This window comes from Coregonus lavaretus, assembly GCF_964263955.1.
Source record: "Coregonus lavaretus genome assembly, chromosome: 1".
Lineage (NCBI taxonomy): Eukaryota > Metazoa > Chordata > Actinopteri > Salmoniformes > Salmonidae > Coregonus > Coregonus lavaretus.
In genome coordinates, this window is record NC_139988.1 from 28,950,097 (window position 1) to 28,968,338 (window position 18,242).

The window sequence follows — 18,242 nt, forward strand, 5'->3', positions numbered from 1 at the left end:
ATAAAGTTCAAATGGCTCTCCTGTGAAGTAGTGACGCGCGACATATGCCTAGTTTCCTGAAACGAGTCACATATACTTCCATAATTTTTTTCAACTGGTACCAGGGGACCTTCAGATGACTCTTGTGATGCCTGTTGGTGTCCTAGAGCAAAACAACAGACATGTACGTGTTCGTGAGAGTAAAGCAAAACGGAGAACACCATCTTGTTCGTGAGAATCTCATCTTTCCATATAGGGGTCAAAATAGTTTGTAGGCCAAACTGTTCGGACGCTACAGACGATTTTGTGAGAAGACCGATTTTCGGGATGTCTCATGGTCTGACAAACACCGCTTTAGCTCTGTTACCTTTCACCGCAGATACGGAAGTGTTACATAGGCAGATGTGGTGGATTGAGACGCATCCAATGCAAAAAAAAGAAAAATGTATCTCTAGTTTAAACTGACAGATTTTTATGGGGATTTTTTTGTTATGCTGACATCGACCTTAGGGGGTTAAAAAGAAGATGGAGAACAAGCTATAGGATGAAAAATACTGGAGTTTTGGCGCAGGTACAGCCGACTACCACTAACTAATGCTACCTAGCAAAAACATTTATAAGTCAAAGTATCGATATAATATCGTCCAAAATAATATTGCAATATGTAACTGTGTTGATTTTTCCCCCATCACTAGTCTATTGTACTTTAAACAATGTGTAGGCAGGTTACTTAGGATTCAAACCTTTTCAAACAGCCTATTTCATTCTCTTGGAGGAGGTGCTCCTACAATAATGTGATTTGTACCGCATTAATACAAAAATAAAGTATTGCATGCTTTCCTCCTCATACTAAAACATTATCCCATTCCACTACTTTTTCAAACTTTTAAAATTATATGAAAGTAAGCTTTGCTTTTATAAGACCATCATGCTTGATTGAGTGAGCTTTTGGGTCTTGTAGAAATTATGTGGTACCTGCCTGTTGTTCTTTGCTGTTTAAATGGTAATATATTTAAACCTTTATATTAGCAATATGTGTAATTGAGAAAAATATATTTTTCATAATACATCCTTTTTTGGTCAGTAGGTGTGCAACATAACAACAGGTGGTGGTCACTCATATAGATAAAGAGGTCTATCGAGCCTGTCTGCATTCCTGATTTCTATTACTGTTAGCTAACCTGTGTAATATTGACATAAGCTCAGAACCACTTTTATTGCAAACATGGTCCTTTTTTATTAATTGCTGTGTTGATGAATGGACAGTTCATTACCTCTGTCAACTGATTATGTAGCCTAAAGTTATGTTTGTATTTGTATTTGTAAAATACATACAGCCTATGTACAGTATTTATACATTATTTTAATAGCTCGACACTGTAAAGTCCATTATCCTTCTGAAGAGTATGAATTAGGCTGTTTGAGAAGGTTTGAATCCTAAGCAACCTACCTACACAGTGTTTAAAGTACAATAGACCAACATAGCTACTGTAATAGGTCAAAGCTGTGTGCTGGAATACCTTGGTTGAAGTAAGCATTGTGGTGCTCATCTGAAGTGAATTTCCTTTCTTTTTCTGCTTCAGACCAATGCCTAATTCTCACTTAAAACATTGTTTTTGTGTTTAATTTCCATGGTTTTCTGTTAGTGGTGCATTAACCAACATTTCCACATGCAAAGCCTGATATTTCTTTTGCAATCGAAAGGCTGTCATTGGCAGTGATATTGTAATCTGTAATGCGGCCTCTAACAAAAGGTCTGGACCTTAATGGCACAGGTGGTGTGCTTGCATAACTGATGGAATTTGATCACTAAGGCAGTTACAGAGATAATATTATATGGTGCATTCGGAAAGTATTCAGACCCCTTGACTTTTTCCACATTTTGTTACGTTACAGCCTTATTCTAAAATTGATTAAATGTTTGTTTTCTTCTCATCAATCTACACACAATACCCCATAATGACAAAGCGAAAACAGGTTTTTAGAAATGTTAAAAAATGTTAAAAAATTAAACCTTATTTACATAAGTATTCAGACCCTTTGCTAGGAGACTCGAAATTGAGCTCATGTGCATCCTGTTTCCATTGATCATCCTTGAGATGTTTCTACAACTTGATTGTAGTCCACCTGGGGTAAATTAAATTGATTGGACATGATTTGGAAAGGCACACACCTGTCTATATAAGGTTCCACAGTTGACAGTGCATGTCAGAGCAGAAACCAAGTCATGACGTCGAAGGAATTGTCCATAGAGCTCCGAGACAGGATTGTTTCGAGGCACAGATCTGGGAAAGGTTACCAAAAAATTTCTGCAGCAGTGAAGGTCCCCAAGAACACAGTGTCCTCCATCATTCTTAAATGGAAGAAGTTTGGAACCACCAAGACTCTTCCTAGAGCTGGCCCCCCGGCCAAACTGAGCAATCAGGGGAGAAGGGCCTTGGTCAGGGAGGTGACCAAGAACCCGATGGTCACTCTGACAGAGCTCCAGAGTTCCTCTGTGGAGTGGGAGAACCTTCCAGAAGGACAACCATCTCTGCAGCACTCCACCAATCAGGCCTTCATGGTAGAGTGGCCAGACGGAAGCCAATGCTCAGTAAAAGGCACATGACAGCCCGCTTGGAGTTTGCCAAAAGGCACCTAAAGGACTCTCAGACCATGAGAAACAAGATTCTCTGGTCTGATGGAACCAAGATTGAACTCTTTGACCTGAATGCCAAGCGTCACGTCTGGAGGGAACCTGGCACCATCCCTATGGTGAAGCATAGTGGTGGAAGCATCATGCTGTGGGGATGTTTTTCAGCTGAAGGGACTTGGAGACTAGTCAGGATCGAGGGAAAGATGAATGGAGCAAAGTACAGAGAGAACCTTGATGAAAACCTGCTCCAGAGCGCTCAGGACCTCAGATTGGGGCGAAGGTTCTCCTTCCAACAGCACAACGACCCTAAGCACACAGCCAAGACAACGCAGGAGTGACTTTGGGACCTGTCTCTGAATGTCGTTGAGTGGCCCAGCAAGAGCCCAGACTTGGACCCGATGGAACATCTCTGGAGAGACCTGAAAATAGCTGTATAGCGACGCTCCCCATCCAACCTGACAGAGCTTGAGGGGATCTGCAGAGAAGAATGGGAGAAACTCCCCAAATACAGGTGTTCCAAGCTTGTAACGTCATACCCAAGAAGACTCAAGGCTGTAATCGCTGCCAAAGGTGCTTCAACAAAGTACTGAGTAAAGGGTCTGAATACTTATGTAAATGTGAAATTTCAGTTGTTGTTTGTTTATACATGTGCAAACATTTCTAAAAACATGTTTTTGCTTTGTCATTATGGGGTATTGTGTGTAGATTGATGAGGGGGGAAAAAAACAATTTAATCCATTTTAGAATAAGGCCGTAACGTAACAAAATGTGGAAAAAGTAAAGGGATCTGAATACTTTCCAAATGCACTGTATCTTGAATTTTAAAATATCTTTATTGGCACAATCAATTGTGGGGTTCTGACCTTATCAAGTGCCCCAGGACCAGTGGAAGCAAAATAGCCCCATAACATCAAAGATCCACCACCATGTTTTACAGTAGTTATGGGGTTCTTTTCTGCTCATGCGTTATCATTTCGATGCCAAACACACCACTGGTGTGCGTGACCAAAGAGCTCTATTTTCAAGTCATCCAAAGAATGTAAACTCCTAGATTTTGCTAAACAGCATTAGCACTTGCATCTGGAACCGGTGCTTTGGTCAGATGACATGAAAATAGAGCTCTTTGGCCACTCACACCAGTGGTGGGTTTGGCGTCAAAATAACCACCTTCACCCATCCTGCTCAGTATCTGTGTGCACACCAAACACTAACCAAACAGGATTACATCCCAATAGATTTGGCATCTCTGCTATGCCTCTTGATTGGAATACCTGGCTTTTCCCCCTTTCTTTCTCTCTCTGGAGCACCGTAGACATTCTGAAACTCTGTAATAACAGTGCTGAAATAAGTGGTAACCACAGGGAATTAAAAGGAAACAACAGGGAAATAACACGGTAACGACACGGAAATAACCCGTTCATAGTTAGTATCTAGCTGCTAAATTTTTATTTTATTTATTTTACCTTTATTTAACTAGGCAAGTCAGTTAAGAACAAATTCTTATTTACAATGACGGCCTACACCGTCCAAACCAAGACGACGCTGGGCCAATTGTGCGCCGCCCTATGGGACTCCCAATCACGGCCGGTTGTGATACAGCCTGGTATCGAACGAGGGGGTCTGTAGTGACGCCTCAAGCACTGAGATGCAGTGCCTTAGACCGCTGTGCCACTCGGGAGCCCAAATAACAATATAAAGGGTGACACATTTTCCTGGTTGTTATGTAGAAACAATTATTCTAGGGTAATAAGCACAACTTATGTAGTAAGTATTCAAGGCCATTTCACCTGAACTTTTGTAGAAATACTTTTTATTTGATAGAAAGGTATGAGAAAATACAGCATAGGCCTACTTATACTGAATGTAGGCCAACCACAAAACATACCTTTTTATGTATTTTGCTTGTAGTTCATAGTTTTCCAGTACTTACAGGTGATGTGCAAACAGATGCCATGTTGTTACTGACTAATTATTATGTTCAGTACTGGTACTTAATTCAGTATAACTACAGTGCTTCAGCACTGTATTCTAAAGCAAACTGAAAAATTGGAAAAAATAGTTTGTTATTTTTTATGCCTGCCTTTTGCGATTGAGAATCGCTCTTTGATGGATGTCTTTGGTCTGCAGTAACGTCAGAAAAGCAGCCTGCGGTGCGCTCTCTCTCCTCAGTCTTCTTTGATGCTTGCTGAGGAGAGTTATGTATTGTTTAAAAAGTTTATAACACGTAAAAGGTAATTTACATTTCATAAACTGTTTCCGAATGTTGTGTTAATAGCAAACTATTGGTGATGAGATAGTATTGTGTTAAAATAGTTTTATACTGTGTGACGCAATGCTAGGTTATTTAACTAGGCTAGCTAGCTACCAAAAGCTACGTTTTGTGGTTGGCCCACATACAGTATGATGTAGTTTCTCAAGCGTTTCTGTTGAAGAAACAGTCTTTCTACATTCTATATGAGTATATACAGTGCTGCTGAGAACTTGTGAAATGGCCTTGAATACTAAGTACATACTTTGTGCTTATTAGCCTCTATTATTTATAGTTCTTAAGTAACAAATAATTGTTTCTGCAACCAGGAAAATGTGCCACCCTTTATATTGTTATTTAGCAGCTACATACTAACTATTACCGTGTTGTTACCCTGTCGTTACCGTGTTATTTCCCGGTCGTTTCCTGTTATTTCCCTGTCGTTACCCCTTATTTCTGCACTAAAGTTTGCTACCCAAACTCGTTAGGCACTTTGCTTACAGTTTAAAGCGTTTTCTATAAAGGAATACTTCTATAATACTCATACTTGAAAATGTGTTAAACTGCTTTACATGAGCTTCCAATGAAAGAGACACTTGGATGTTTTGTCGCATGTTTTTGTGTCATGCTTCCAAATCACCCTCTGCTAGTTGCCTTCACTGCATCTGAAGCAATGGAGTGCTCAAACAACAAACCCACTTTCTCAGCATTTTTGCTCAGTCTGACAAGTGAAAGAGAACGGGGGCAGGGAATGTGTGTGTGTGTGGGAGGAGGATTTGCGTGCGAGGGAGGAACTTCATAACTTTAGAAATAAGCAGTGAACAACATCAGAGGGAAATGAGCTCTGGGGCTTTGTATCCCAGAGCAGCAGGAACAAAACCAGGCCCCTGGAGGTCAGGGAGGAGAGAGGGGGAGTCTGCCCAGCTACGGCCCACTCCTGCTGGGGTCACAGGGTTAGGGCCAGGGGATCACCCACCATCCTGGAGGGTCCTCTAATGCCATTATCCCAGGCAGAGTAGACCTTGGCTGGGCTGGGGCTGAGGAGAAGGGTGGGGGTGGATGGGGGAAGGTGAAAGGAGGCATCATTCATGATGATTCTGGTCTGGGAAATGGTCAACTTCTCGCATACCACACACACACACACATCACAGAGTTTTGCTTTCACCCTCATATGTGCGCACACACACACAAACACCTACAGCGGGGAGTCATTGAGATGTTTGGGAGTGACCAGTAATTGATGGAGTTGTTGAACAACCCTGACACTACTCAGTTATTACTCCTTCATCAGTAGGTGTCCTCCTCAGAACTTAGGAATCCCCAATTCCTTTCTCCTTCTTTTTAAAGTCCTTGTTTCCCCACCTGTATTTCCTTCCTCTCTCTGCTCCCTATCCTCTCTCTGACTGTTGGCTGGAAATGGCCTGTGTTCCCTGCACTTGTGTACTGGGCATGTGCATGTATACTTGGTATCCTGGGCAAAAACACTGATTTAATTTGGCATAGAGTTGATGGGTGTCCTGCCTGTAAGCCTCAGGGAGGAATGGGCTTTGAAGTACTGTATGTGTGACAGTGAGTGTTTGTGTGCAGGTGTGTGTTTGTGTATATGTGTGCACGTGCGTGGGTGCACATGTGTGCGTGCGTGCGTGCATGTGCGTGCGTGCGTGCGTGTGTGTGTGTGTGTGTGTGTGTGTGTTTTTGATGGCTCTAGCAGACAGTGTGTGGTCATAGTTAGGTTGTATTATTCCACTTGGCCAGAAAGCTTTGAGCGAGGCACAGCAGGCTAAATATAATATGTCCCCTCTCAGTCCCCCAGGCAACTCACACTAACATAATACTGGCTGGAAATTAAACACTTAAACACCAAGCTCACAAACACACACACACAATTCTACACACTCACCCGCATTCTTTCTGTCTCGTTAAATCAGATTTTTTAACTTAATATTTTGAATGTTGAAGGGAAAGGATGGGAAATGTGTTTAACTATGAACTGTATCAATGATCAGCCTTTATAATGTCCCAATGAAGTGTACTTGAAATTAAACTTTTCTTCCCCTCTCTCTCTATGCAGAGTGTGTGTTCGGTGTATGTCCGGCCTTGTCCAGGTACCATGGCTCTGGTTCAGACCCTGCCTGTGTCCGTGACTGACCACCCCAAGCCTCCCACCAGCCTCGACATCGTCTCCCTCTCCCCCGTGGTCGGAGGGCCCTGTGGCCCCGGAGCCACCATGGGCTCCGTCAGCAGCCTCATCTCTGGCCGGACCTATCAGGAGCAACGACACTGCCGGGCCGCCAGCGAGATCCGGTAGGGTGCTACTCATTAGTCATAACCCGGGTGCCAGTCTGTTTAAGTGCTCTTGCCTACTTTATTGCTGTCCTTGTCAAGCCAAACATGGCTGGAAAATAAGTGACAAGGAGTTGGCATGATAGCACAAACAGACTGGCACTCAGGCTATATTGGTCGTGGATGAGATGATTTCCTAGCCTGGGTTGCAGTTTTTTGCCTTGTTTTTGCTCTCTTGCCAACTCTTGGGATTGTCATGCCAAACAAGAGCACAAACAGATCTGGGACCAGACTAGTGATTCCCCCCTTAATATGGAAAATAGCTACTGGGAAAATGCTATATACTGTAATTCCAATCAATGATTATTATACATTATTTTTATTTCAGCACTAAGCCACACCGTAACACCCCAACCACCAGCTGTTTCAGGCTCCAGGGTGATAGCAACACCCTGCACAGCGCAAGCTCCCTGGAACAACTACTGGTTATCAACAACCAGGCCCAGCTCCAGACCACCCAGCTCCAGCCGCCGCCACTGCCCACCAAGAAGCAGCCCCGGGCAGGTAACTCTGCTGGTGGGGCTGGGTGTGTGGCTGGAGGTGGTGGTGGTGGTGGTGGTGGAGGGAATGGGAACTATGGGTTTGTGACTGAGGTGGTGACTGTAGGAGACTGGAATGATAACCATGTGGTGACGGTCGGGAGTCCGTGTAGCGACTCGGAGGAGCAGAGGGATAACAGAGGTCTCAACGGGAATATTGGCGGTCCGCCACCCAAACTCATCCCTGTTTCGGGAAAACTGGAGAAGGTGAGTGTCGGAGGGGGATTCCCAAAATGTGAAATGGTTCCCGAGCTTGTCGTATCTGTGTATCCCTAATAAGTCCTATAGTAAGCCTTGAGTCAAGAAATTACTGTCAGAACTTCCCTTTGATAACGCCCATACATTTAATTGTGTTATCATTAGTATACTTTTTTTATTTCTCAGTTGTACGTTTCACTTGTAAAATCCTCACTTAGTTAATATACAGAACACAGAATGTAGCTAGCTAATAATACTTCTAGCTAATGGTATGGTGAACTTTCAGTACCTCATTATTACCCAACTACTGCCAGCTAATAAGCAGCACCAGTGGTGAGGTGCTAGGCCAACTATATGCTAACATTATTTACCATAGATCCTCTCTGCTGTCTAATTGGCTATTCATTTCTATTGATCGAGAGGGAACCTTAACCTGTTGACTCAAACCAAAATAACTGTTTTAATTACTCTGACATTTTTAAAGTCATGTCACCCCCCGTCCTTGACTTTTCCTAAATAAGTCTATATAACACACTGTCGTTGTTAGAATAATAATATAAATAATATGCCATTTAGCAGACGCTTTTATCCAAAGCGACTTACAGTCATGCGTGCATACATTTTTGTGTATGGGTGGTCCTTGGGATCGAACCCACTACCTTGGCGTTACAAGCGCCGTGCTCTACCAGCTGAGCTACGTTGTTAGAATCTTAATTTTACAAACATAATTTGTATTATAAGCAGTTTTAAAAGGTATTTATTTATGTCCCTCGTTCACCGCAAGTTATTCACTGGCAGTCAGCCTGCACAGCTGATGATGGCGCATCGAAACTACACCTAAACTACACCAAATATAAAAAGAGTATGTGGACACCCCTTCAAATTAGTGGATTAGGCTATTTCAGCCACACCCGATGCTGACAGGTGTATAAACTCGAGCACACAGCCATGCAATCTCCATAGACAATCATGGGCAGTAGAATGGCCTTACTGAAGAGCTCAGTGACTTTCAACGTGGCACCATCATAGGATGCCACCTTTCCAACAAGTCAGTTCGTCAAATTTCTGCCCTGCTAGAGCTGCCTCCGGCAACTGTAAGTGCAGTTATTGTGAAGTGGAAACGTCTAAGCGTAACAACGGGCTCAGCCGCGAAGTGGTAGGCCACACAAGCTCAAAGAACGGGACCGCCGAGTGCTGTCCTCGGTTGCAACACTCACTACTGAGTTCCAAACTGCCTCTGGAAGCAACGTCAGCACAATAACTGTTTGTTGGGAGCTTCATAAAATGGGTTTCCATGGTCGAGCAGCCGCACACAAGCCTAAGATCACCATGCGCTTTCGTCGGCTGGAGTGGTGTAAAGCTCGCCTTCATTGGACTCTGAAGCAGTGGAAATGCGTTCTCTGGAGTGATGAATAACGCTTCACCATCTGGCAGTCTGACAGACAAATCTGGGTTTGGCAGGCGCCAGGAGAACGCTACCTGCCCCAATGTATAGTGCCAACTGTAAAGTTAGGTGGAGGAGGAATAATGGTCTGGGGCTGTTTTTCATGGTTCGGGCTAGGCCCCTTAGTTCCAGTGAAGGGAAATCTTAACGCTACAGCATACAATGACATTCTAGACGATTCTGTGTTCCCAACTTGTGACAACAGTTTGGGGAAGGCCCTTTCCTGTTCCAGCATGACAATGTCCCCATGCACAAAGCAAGGTCCATACAGAAATGGTTTGTCGAGATCGGTGTGGAAGAACTTGACTGGCCTGCACAGAGCCCTGACTTCAACCACATAGAACACCTTTGTGATTAATTGGAACGCCGACTGCGATCCAGGCCTAATCGTGCCGGACCTCACTAATGTTCTTGTGGCTGAATGGAGGCCAGTCCCCGCAGTAATGTTCCAACATCTAGTGGAAAGCCTTCCCAGAAGAGTGTAGGCTGTTATAACAGCAAAGGGGGGACCAACTCCATATTAATGCCCATGATTTTGGAATGAGATGTTCAACAAGCAGGTGTCCACATACTTTTGGTCATGTAGTGTATATTGACAAATTTCATATAAAAATTGAGTTTGCCTAAAGACAAGATTTAATTGACAATAGTCTGATGGGTGAGAATATTATCAATCATTAAATTGTATATGAAGAATCTGATGAACAGCGCAGCTTGGAATTGACACAGAGGCAGGTGAACGGAGCGACAAAAAGTGACTTTTAAAAATGTTCCTACAGAGTCACAGGCAGGTAAGATGTTTTGATGTCTATATAGTATCAGAAAGAGCAGATTCTGCAGTTCCACATCGAATATCCTTGCCAAACAACTCTTCAAAATTACCCGTTGAGCTCTATTTCAAAATAAACCTTTTTGAAAGAATTACCACGATTCCATGCGCTCCCCACCACTCAAAGCACAGTAATATATTTAAACTCAAAATATGCCATTCTGTTCTTTTGAAATAGATTTTCTTAAATGCATAATGTTCCTTAAGAACTGCCCTTAACGAATGAATAGTGAATGATCTTTGTTATTGTGTTTATGTAATGGATTTTAACACTTTAATTGGTGTTTTAGTGGTTTTTCGTTTGTACATGGAAGTATTCAGACCCTTTCCCTTTTTCCAAATTTTGTTAAGTTACAGCCTTATTCTAAATTATTATATATTTTTTTATCTCATCAACCTACACACAATACCCAATAATGACAACGCAAAAACAGGTTTTTAATGAATTTATTGCAAAATAAATAAATAATATAAATACCTTATTTACATAAGTATTCAGACCCTTTGCTATGAGACTCGAAATTGAGCTCAGGTGCATCCTGTTTCCATTGATCATCTTTGAGATGTTCCTACAACTTGATTGGAATCCCGCTGTGGTAAATTCAATTGATTGGACATGATTTGGAAAGGCACACACCTGTCTATATAAGGTCCCACACTTGACAGTGCACATCAGAACAAAAACCAAGCCATGAGGTCGATGGAATTGTCCGTAGAGCTCCGAGAGAGAATTGTGTCGAGGCACAGATCTGGGGAAGGGTACCAAAACATGTCTGCAGCATTGAAGGTCCCCAAGAACACAGTGGCCTCCATCATTCTTAAATGGAAGAAGTTTGGAACCACCAAGACTCTTCCTAGAGCTGGCTGCCCGACCAAACTGAGCAATCGGGGGAGAAGGGCCTTGGTCAGGGAGGTGACCAAGAATCCGATGGTCACTCTGACAGAGCTCCAGAGTTCCTCTGTGGAGATGGAAGAACCTTCCAGAAGGACAACCATCTCTGCAGCACTCCACCAATCAGGCCTTTATGGTAGAGTGGCCAGACGGAAGCCACTCCTCAGTAAAAGGCACATGACAGCCCGCTTGGAGTTTGCCAAAAGGCAACTAAAGGACTCTCAAACCATGAGAATCAAGATTCTCTGGTCTGATGAAACCAAGATTGAAATCTTTGGCCTGAATGCCAAGCGTCACGTCTGGAGGAAACCTAGCACCATCCCTACGGTGAAGCATGGTGGTGGCAGAATCATGCTGTGGGGATGTTTTTGAGCGGCAGCGACTGGGAGACTAGTCAGGATTGAGGGAAAGATGAAAGGAGCAAAGTACAGAGAGATCCTTGATGAAAATCTGCTCCTGAGCGCTCAGGACCTCAGACTGGGGCAAAGGTTCACCTTCCAACAGGACAACGACCCTAAGCAGATAGCCAAGACAAAGCAGGAGTGGTTTCGGGACAAGTTTCTGAAAGACCTTTAGTGGCCCAGCCATAGCCCGGACTTGAACCCGATCGAACATCTCTGGAGAGACGTGAAAATAGCTGTGCAGCGACGCTCCCCATCCAACCTGACAGAGCTAGAGAGGATCTGCAGAGAAGAATGGGAGAAACTCCCCAAATACAGGTGTGCTAAGCTTGTAGCGTCATACCCAAGAAGACTTGAGGCTGTAATCGCTGCCAAAGGTGCTTCAACAAAGTACTTAGTAAGGGGTCAGTATTTCTAAAAAACAGTTTTTGCTTTCTCATTATCAGGTATTGTGTGTAGATTGATGAGATTTATTTTTATTTTTAATACACTAGAATAAGCCTGTAATATACCAAAATGTGGAAAAAGTCAATGAGTCTGAATACTTTCCGAATGCACTGTATAGCCTACAGTTGCATAAACTAATTAAATTGCTATTGTGTTCATTGAAATACATTTTCTTTCATATTCTAATGTTACCTTCATAAACAGAACCAAATTATGATTTTTGCGATAGCATATGAAATCTATTTATTAGACTGTTAAAATATGGACATTCAAAAGACGCGTTATTGGCCCGAAGGGGGGTCCAATGAGGCCAGGCTTTTCTAGTGTTAACAGTCAATCACCTCGCGCCTTATAATCAATGTTAGCGCTATCTTACATTCACTGACACACTCATTGAGGCCTGAGGGAAATCATTAAGAAAACTGCTTACCGTAGAGCTGTCTCTCTCTTCTCTTGATCTGTCTCACCCTTCTCTCTCTCTCTCTCTCTCTCACTCTCTCTCTCTCTCTCTCTCTCTCTCTCTCTCTCTCTCTCTCTCTCTCTCTCTCTCTCCCGCCTTTCTCTTCCTGTCTCTTTCCTCTCCCCACCATCTCCCTCTCTTTCTCCCCGTCCCCCTGTATTTCTCTTTCTATCTCTCTCCTCTTCCTCTCTCTCTGCGTCCCCTCTCTCTCTCTCTCTCTCTCTCTCTCTCTCTCTCTCTCTCTCTCTCTCTCTCTCTCTCTCTCTCTCCCTCCCTCTTTTCATCCCCCCTCTCTCGTGTCGTGACATATTCCATGAGATGTGAGAAAAATCATTAGGAAAACTGCTTACTGCAAACCAATGAATATCAATTAAACCAATCAGAGACTTCAGAATGACCTTCCACCATATCAGTGTCCCAGTCTTTATTGGGAGGAGACTAGGCATTCCTAATTAGCAATGCTGATATCATATCACTCACGTCAGTGTCTTTTATATTTCCTTTGTTTTATCATACCTTTATTTAACTGGAAATCCCAATAAAGTGTTTCCCAGTGCTGTGGTTCTATGTGTGTTTGAGAGGGTCTTGATTAGATTCCCTTTGACAGGGCCTCTCAGGCAATAATGAAAAGAATGAACATGATAATAATTAATGAATCATAGTTGAAAACACAATGTAATAATGTCTGTACTTTTCTGTAAGAACCATGAACAAATACTGTCTTCCATTACAGAACAAGGAGAAGTTTCTGATCCGTCCCACTGCGTTCAAACCAGTGGTCCCCAAGAACCGTCACTCTGTGCAGTACCTCTCCCCGAGGCCAGGGGGCAGCCTCTCTGAGAGCCAGGGCAGCCTCAACCTCCTCCTGCCCCTACCTATCAACGGGAATAACAGGAATACTGTGGTCAACAGCACGGGGAGCTACGGCAATGTCGTATCTCTGCTCTGCTCCTCCTCTTCCTCGGACAGCAAAAGGAACTCGTACAACGGAGGACGCAACGCTCGCAGCAGCCAGTCCTGCTCCATGTCAGACTCTGGCCGTAACTCCCTTTCCAGCCTCCCCACTCACAGCAGCACCGGCTGCAGCTTGGCCCACAGCGAGGCCTCCGGGTCTGGGGGGTCCGGGGTGGGCCTGGAACCTGGGGCTGGAAGAACTACCAATACCAACGGAGGAGGGTCGGTGACCCACAGAGTTCACAGTCACTCAACCTCCCACGGTCACTCTAACTCGGACAGCGGGCGTTCGTCGTCCAGTAAGAGCACAGGGTCGGGGTCACTGAGCGGGCGCGGCCAGCCCCTATCGGACAGCGGGTCGTGTGGGCACTCACCCCCGCCTCTGGAGGGGTACGAGGAGGTGATGAGGGAGCTGGAGGAGAAGCTGAGGGAGAGGGATCTGGAACTGCAGCAGCTCAGAGAGAACCTGGACGAGAACGAGGCCGCCATCTGTCAGGTGAGAGGGGAGTTTTTTTTTAACTTAGTAGTTGTTCATTAGACACCAAAGAGAGGAAAATTGACTGAAACAGGGAGGTCCAATAACAACCCCTTGTTTTTGTTTTCAGTTGAAAGCGCTTTATAACGTTTTGCTATGGTTTGCCCTAATTAACACGAGTCACAGGATCCTGGTGTGGCTCATGTCTGTGTAATGTCAGGGTTTTAAGCAGGCCTAAAGTGTTGCCTCGAGGACCAATATGTATCAAATGTTTGTTTCTGTTATTTCTGCTGTTTCTATTGACTAAGCTAAATTATTCCATAGCTTTTCAAGCCATAATAGTGCTGGTTCACAGTTTGACCTCTGGATGTGGTATCTGTATGTAAACTCTGACCTCTAACCCCTGACCTCATGTTCTGTAGGTGTACGAGGAAAAGCAGCGTCGCTGTGAGAGGGAGCTGGAGGAGCTGAGACAGAGCTGCTCTTCCAAGATGAAACAGGCTACACAGAAGGCCCAGAGAGTACAACAGGCCTTACAACTACAGGTAAGAACGACAGGATAGATATACATAGACATAGATACAGTATACAGAAACATGGATATACAGAGACATAGATACAGAAACATAGATATACAGACAGGGCTGTTCTTCTAAGATGAAACAGGCTTGTCAGAAGGCTCAGTGTACAAAGGCCTTACAGTTACAGGCAACAGACAGAGATACAGAGATAATTCAGTTAACTTTATTTGGGAAGTAGGGCCCTGTTTTGTATGACAGCTATGGTTGCAAGTTACCTAAAAAACTATTATTATTATTTGCACTATTGTTTGAAATATTGCTGCTGTTTTGGTAGCATCTCCTGATTTTTGGACTGTCAAAATGCGACCTTAACTGTCTGTGTCTCTACTTCAGGTGTTCCAGCTGCAGCAGGAGAAAAATAAGCTTCAGGAGGACTTCTCCTCTCTGCTGCAGGACAGGGAGGTGCTGGAGAGGAGGTGTGCCTCCATACAGAGAGAACAGATCCAGTTGGGACCGCGCTTAGAGGAGACGAAGTGGGAGGTGAGACACTGAGGAGGAGAAGGGTCAGGGGTTTAGGGGTCATGGGTTAGGGTAAGGGTGAGGTTCAACGTTGATTCATGTACACAATTTCAAAGTAAGTGATCTCAATATTCACAAAATATGCATCCCCCCCCCCCCCCCCCCCCCAGGTGTGTCAGAAGTCAGGTGAGATCTCCCTGTTGAAACAGCAACTGAAGGAGATCCAGTCTGAGCTGAGCCAGAAGGGTGGGGAGCTGGTGGTCCTGAAGTCCCAGCTGAGAGAGGCCAGGTCCGACCTCCAGAACAGCCAGGCCAGGAGCCAGGAGGCTGGGTCGGCCCTGCGGACACGCTCCCTGGAGCTAGAGGTCTGCGAGAATGAGCTCCAGCGCAGGAAGAGCGAGGCTGAGCTTCTCCGCGAGAAAGTCGGACGCTTGGAGGAAGAGTCGGCCCAGCTTCGAGATGCCCTGGCCAATCAGGGAGGAGGTTATCTTCCTGGAGGCCAGGCACTGGCTAATAAGGGCCAGTGCATGAGCCTGCCCCTCCCCCATGGGCGTGGGGGTGTGGGGGGTGGAGGTGGGGGCCCCAGCCCCTCTGTGGGGTACCGTGAGGCGGAGGAGGGCAGGCTGGCATGGGGAGGGGAGAGTGATGAGGCCAAGACTCAGAGGCAGAGTGCTGAAGCTGTGTTGGGACTCAGGCAACAGGTGGGCTCCAACAATGTTTAGACATTATTTTCTTTATTTTTTATCTGCAGAATGGTGCTTGAATAATACAAGTATTTGCACTGATCTGTTGTGTATTGCTGGATTTCAATCAAACAATTAATCAATCACTTCTCTGTCAGGTGGAGAGGCTGAGGGCAGAGCTGATGTACGAGAGGAGGAGCAGTGAGGAGCAGCTGGGAGGATTTGAGGAGGAGAGGAGGGTCTGGCAGGAGGAGAAGGAAAAGGTGATCCGCTACCAGAAGCAGCTGCAGCAGAGCTACATCCAGATGTACAGGAGGAACAGAGATCTGGAGAGGGTGATGAGAGAGCTCAGTCTAGAGCTGGAGAACAGAGACGTAGAGGACTACGACGTCCACAGCGGCAGCAACGACATCCACTTTGAGGAGATGACCGCTACTGAAATCTAGAGGGGACCACACAGGGGTGTCCTCTCGCCCCATTGAGATTTAGAGACCAGACACGGACGTCGTCTAACCCCAGTGATTTTTAGAGACAAGGGTGTCCTCTCGCTCCCATGACTATTAGTACCAGCAACCTGAAATTATCTGATTTCCCCATCACTGCTACTGAGAGGGCTGCGTCCAAAATGGAACCCTATTTGCTATGTAGTGCGCTACCTTTGGCTAGAGAACAGGGTGCCGTTTGAAATTTGCATATAGAATACAGAGGGTGTACCTGGACTTATTCCCCTAACCACAGTAGCACCACTCTTTACTTCTCTATGGACCGTATGCTGTCATGGACATTAAGGGAGCATCTCTGTTTAAGGGTGGTCCGCTCCACTAGACATTGGGATGCACCCTCCTCTAGGACCACACAGGAACAGCTGAATACCTGCAGTCAGAAAGGACTCCATCACTTCTTTATTCGGTCTGAAAAGAGAGGTTAGTGTGTATCGCAGTTGTTGAAGTGTCTTCCTCTCCAGAGTAAGATTCACCCTCAGACCAACACATCCTCCTTGCCTCCTCACATGGGTTTGATTGCCCAGCTATAGTACCAGCACTCTACCAGCACTCTTTGGGATGTATACTATGACTTTTGACTTGGGAAACAAGCAGGTATCACTCAGACCTTGCTCAAATCATTGAAAGCAATGGGAGAGTCTCGGAAAAAGGGCACAGATCTCAAATCAAGTCAAGTATAATCACATCTGTATGTAGCACACAGGTGTGACTACATGACTAAATGTCCCACTTTCACAATTTGTGTTGTCATGTTATATATACAGTGTTGAATGGATCAGCAACTCATATAGAAGTAGCACAGAAAGGACAAGAAATACTCCACTGGACAGAAAATATGAGTTTATATTCGGTGGTATTGGAAGCTACAACCTTGTCTTTTCTCAGTTATGGAAACACTATGGAATATTGTGATGGAATGTATAAGGACTCTTGGCACAAATAGCAAATGCAACTATTCATTCAGTTATCAGCACTGGCTAAGAAAGGAACTGTAGTCTACACCAACTCTACACTCTTCCTGGTTCATGGAATCTTCAAACATCCTGGATTTCTATCATTGGCTGCTTGTAGCGAACATGTCAACATTCTGTTCTGTCATTGGCTTAACCATATCTGTCAGTTGATATTGACTCTCATCTCCCCAAATCAGACTGAGAGATGTGGGGGGAAGTAAGAGAAAACCAAAATAAGACATCAAAGGTTTTATGTGAGTGCACAACGCTCCTCCTCTCTCTAAGCCAACATTCACCCTATTTTATCTCCTCTACAACCTCTCTCATGTGGATGACTCATTATATGGACACAGATAGAAGCATGTAGCACCATGAGAGAGTGATTAGCATAGGAAATATCAGCACAAATGCAACCGCTGCCCTGCCCAAATGCAACCTTAATTGGTCAACTCAAGCTGCCCGTCAAAGATATCAAAGCTGCTATGGCTGCTGGGACTGTTATGGAGCCATCTTGGATCAGAGAGGTCGTGGATCAGTGGACTGTGAATACTCTTCTAACGTTTTACTTTTTATTACTAGACCCCCCCCCCCCCCCCCCCCTCTCCCTCCCTCCCATCAAAAAGCCAAATAACACTTCCTAGTCTTCCTGTCCCTTCTGGCCAGTGACTGTGAGGCTCACTCACTGACATCTAGATAATGTGGATGGCATAATTGCATGTCTTTCCCCTGTCTGTCAGAGTCTGGGAGAGGACGGTCCAGATAATGTAGGGCAGGGTTCCCCAACTGGCAGTGATTTTATTAGGCCTCCCAAGTTTTCTTAGCAAAAACAAATATACATTACCAGTCAAAAGTTTGGACACACCTACTCATTCCAGGGCTTTTCTTTATTTTTACTATTTTCTACATTGTAGAATAATAGTGAAGACATCAAAACTATGAAATAACACATATGGAATCATGTAGTAACCAAACAAGTGTTAAACAAATCAAAATATATTTTATATTTGAGATTATTTAAATAGCCACCCTTTGCCTTGATGACAGCTTTGCACACTCTTGGCATTCTCTCAACCAGCTTCACCTGGAATGCTTTTCCAACAGTCTTGAAGGAGTTCCCACATATGCTGAGCACTTTTGGCTGCTTTTCCTTCACTCTGCGGTCCGACTCATCCCAAACCATCTCAATTTGGTTGAGGTCGGGGGATTGTGGAGGCCAGGT

General features: G+C 44.6%; 1 protein-coding gene across 1 annotated transcript in view; it reads left to right on the forward strand.

Annotated features, from left to right (window-relative positions):
- Nucleotides 1–16,013, forward strand: part of LOC311131844 (leucine zipper putative tumor suppressor 2 homolog) — a gene marked incomplete at its 3' end in the record, with an annotated part of 28,746 nt that extends 12,733 nt beyond the window's left edge. Inside the window, exons 2-8 of the mRNA XM_084164973.1 lie at nt 6,934–7,166; nt 7,534–7,951; nt 13,149–13,865; nt 14,267–14,389; nt 14,759–14,905; nt 15,055–15,585; nt 15,726–16,013. Of these exons, the coding sequence (XP_084021099.1) occupies nt 6,973–7,166; nt 7,534–7,951; nt 13,149–13,865; nt 14,267–14,389; nt 14,759–14,905; nt 15,055–15,585; nt 15,726–16,013 (2,418 nt within the window). The 5' untranslated portion in view covers nt 6,934–6,972. The remainder of the gene's footprint in view (nt 1–6,933; nt 7,167–7,533; nt 7,952–13,148; nt 13,866–14,266; nt 14,390–14,758; nt 14,906–15,054; nt 15,586–15,725) is intronic.
- Nucleotides 16,014–18,242: the final 2,229 nt, after the last annotated feature.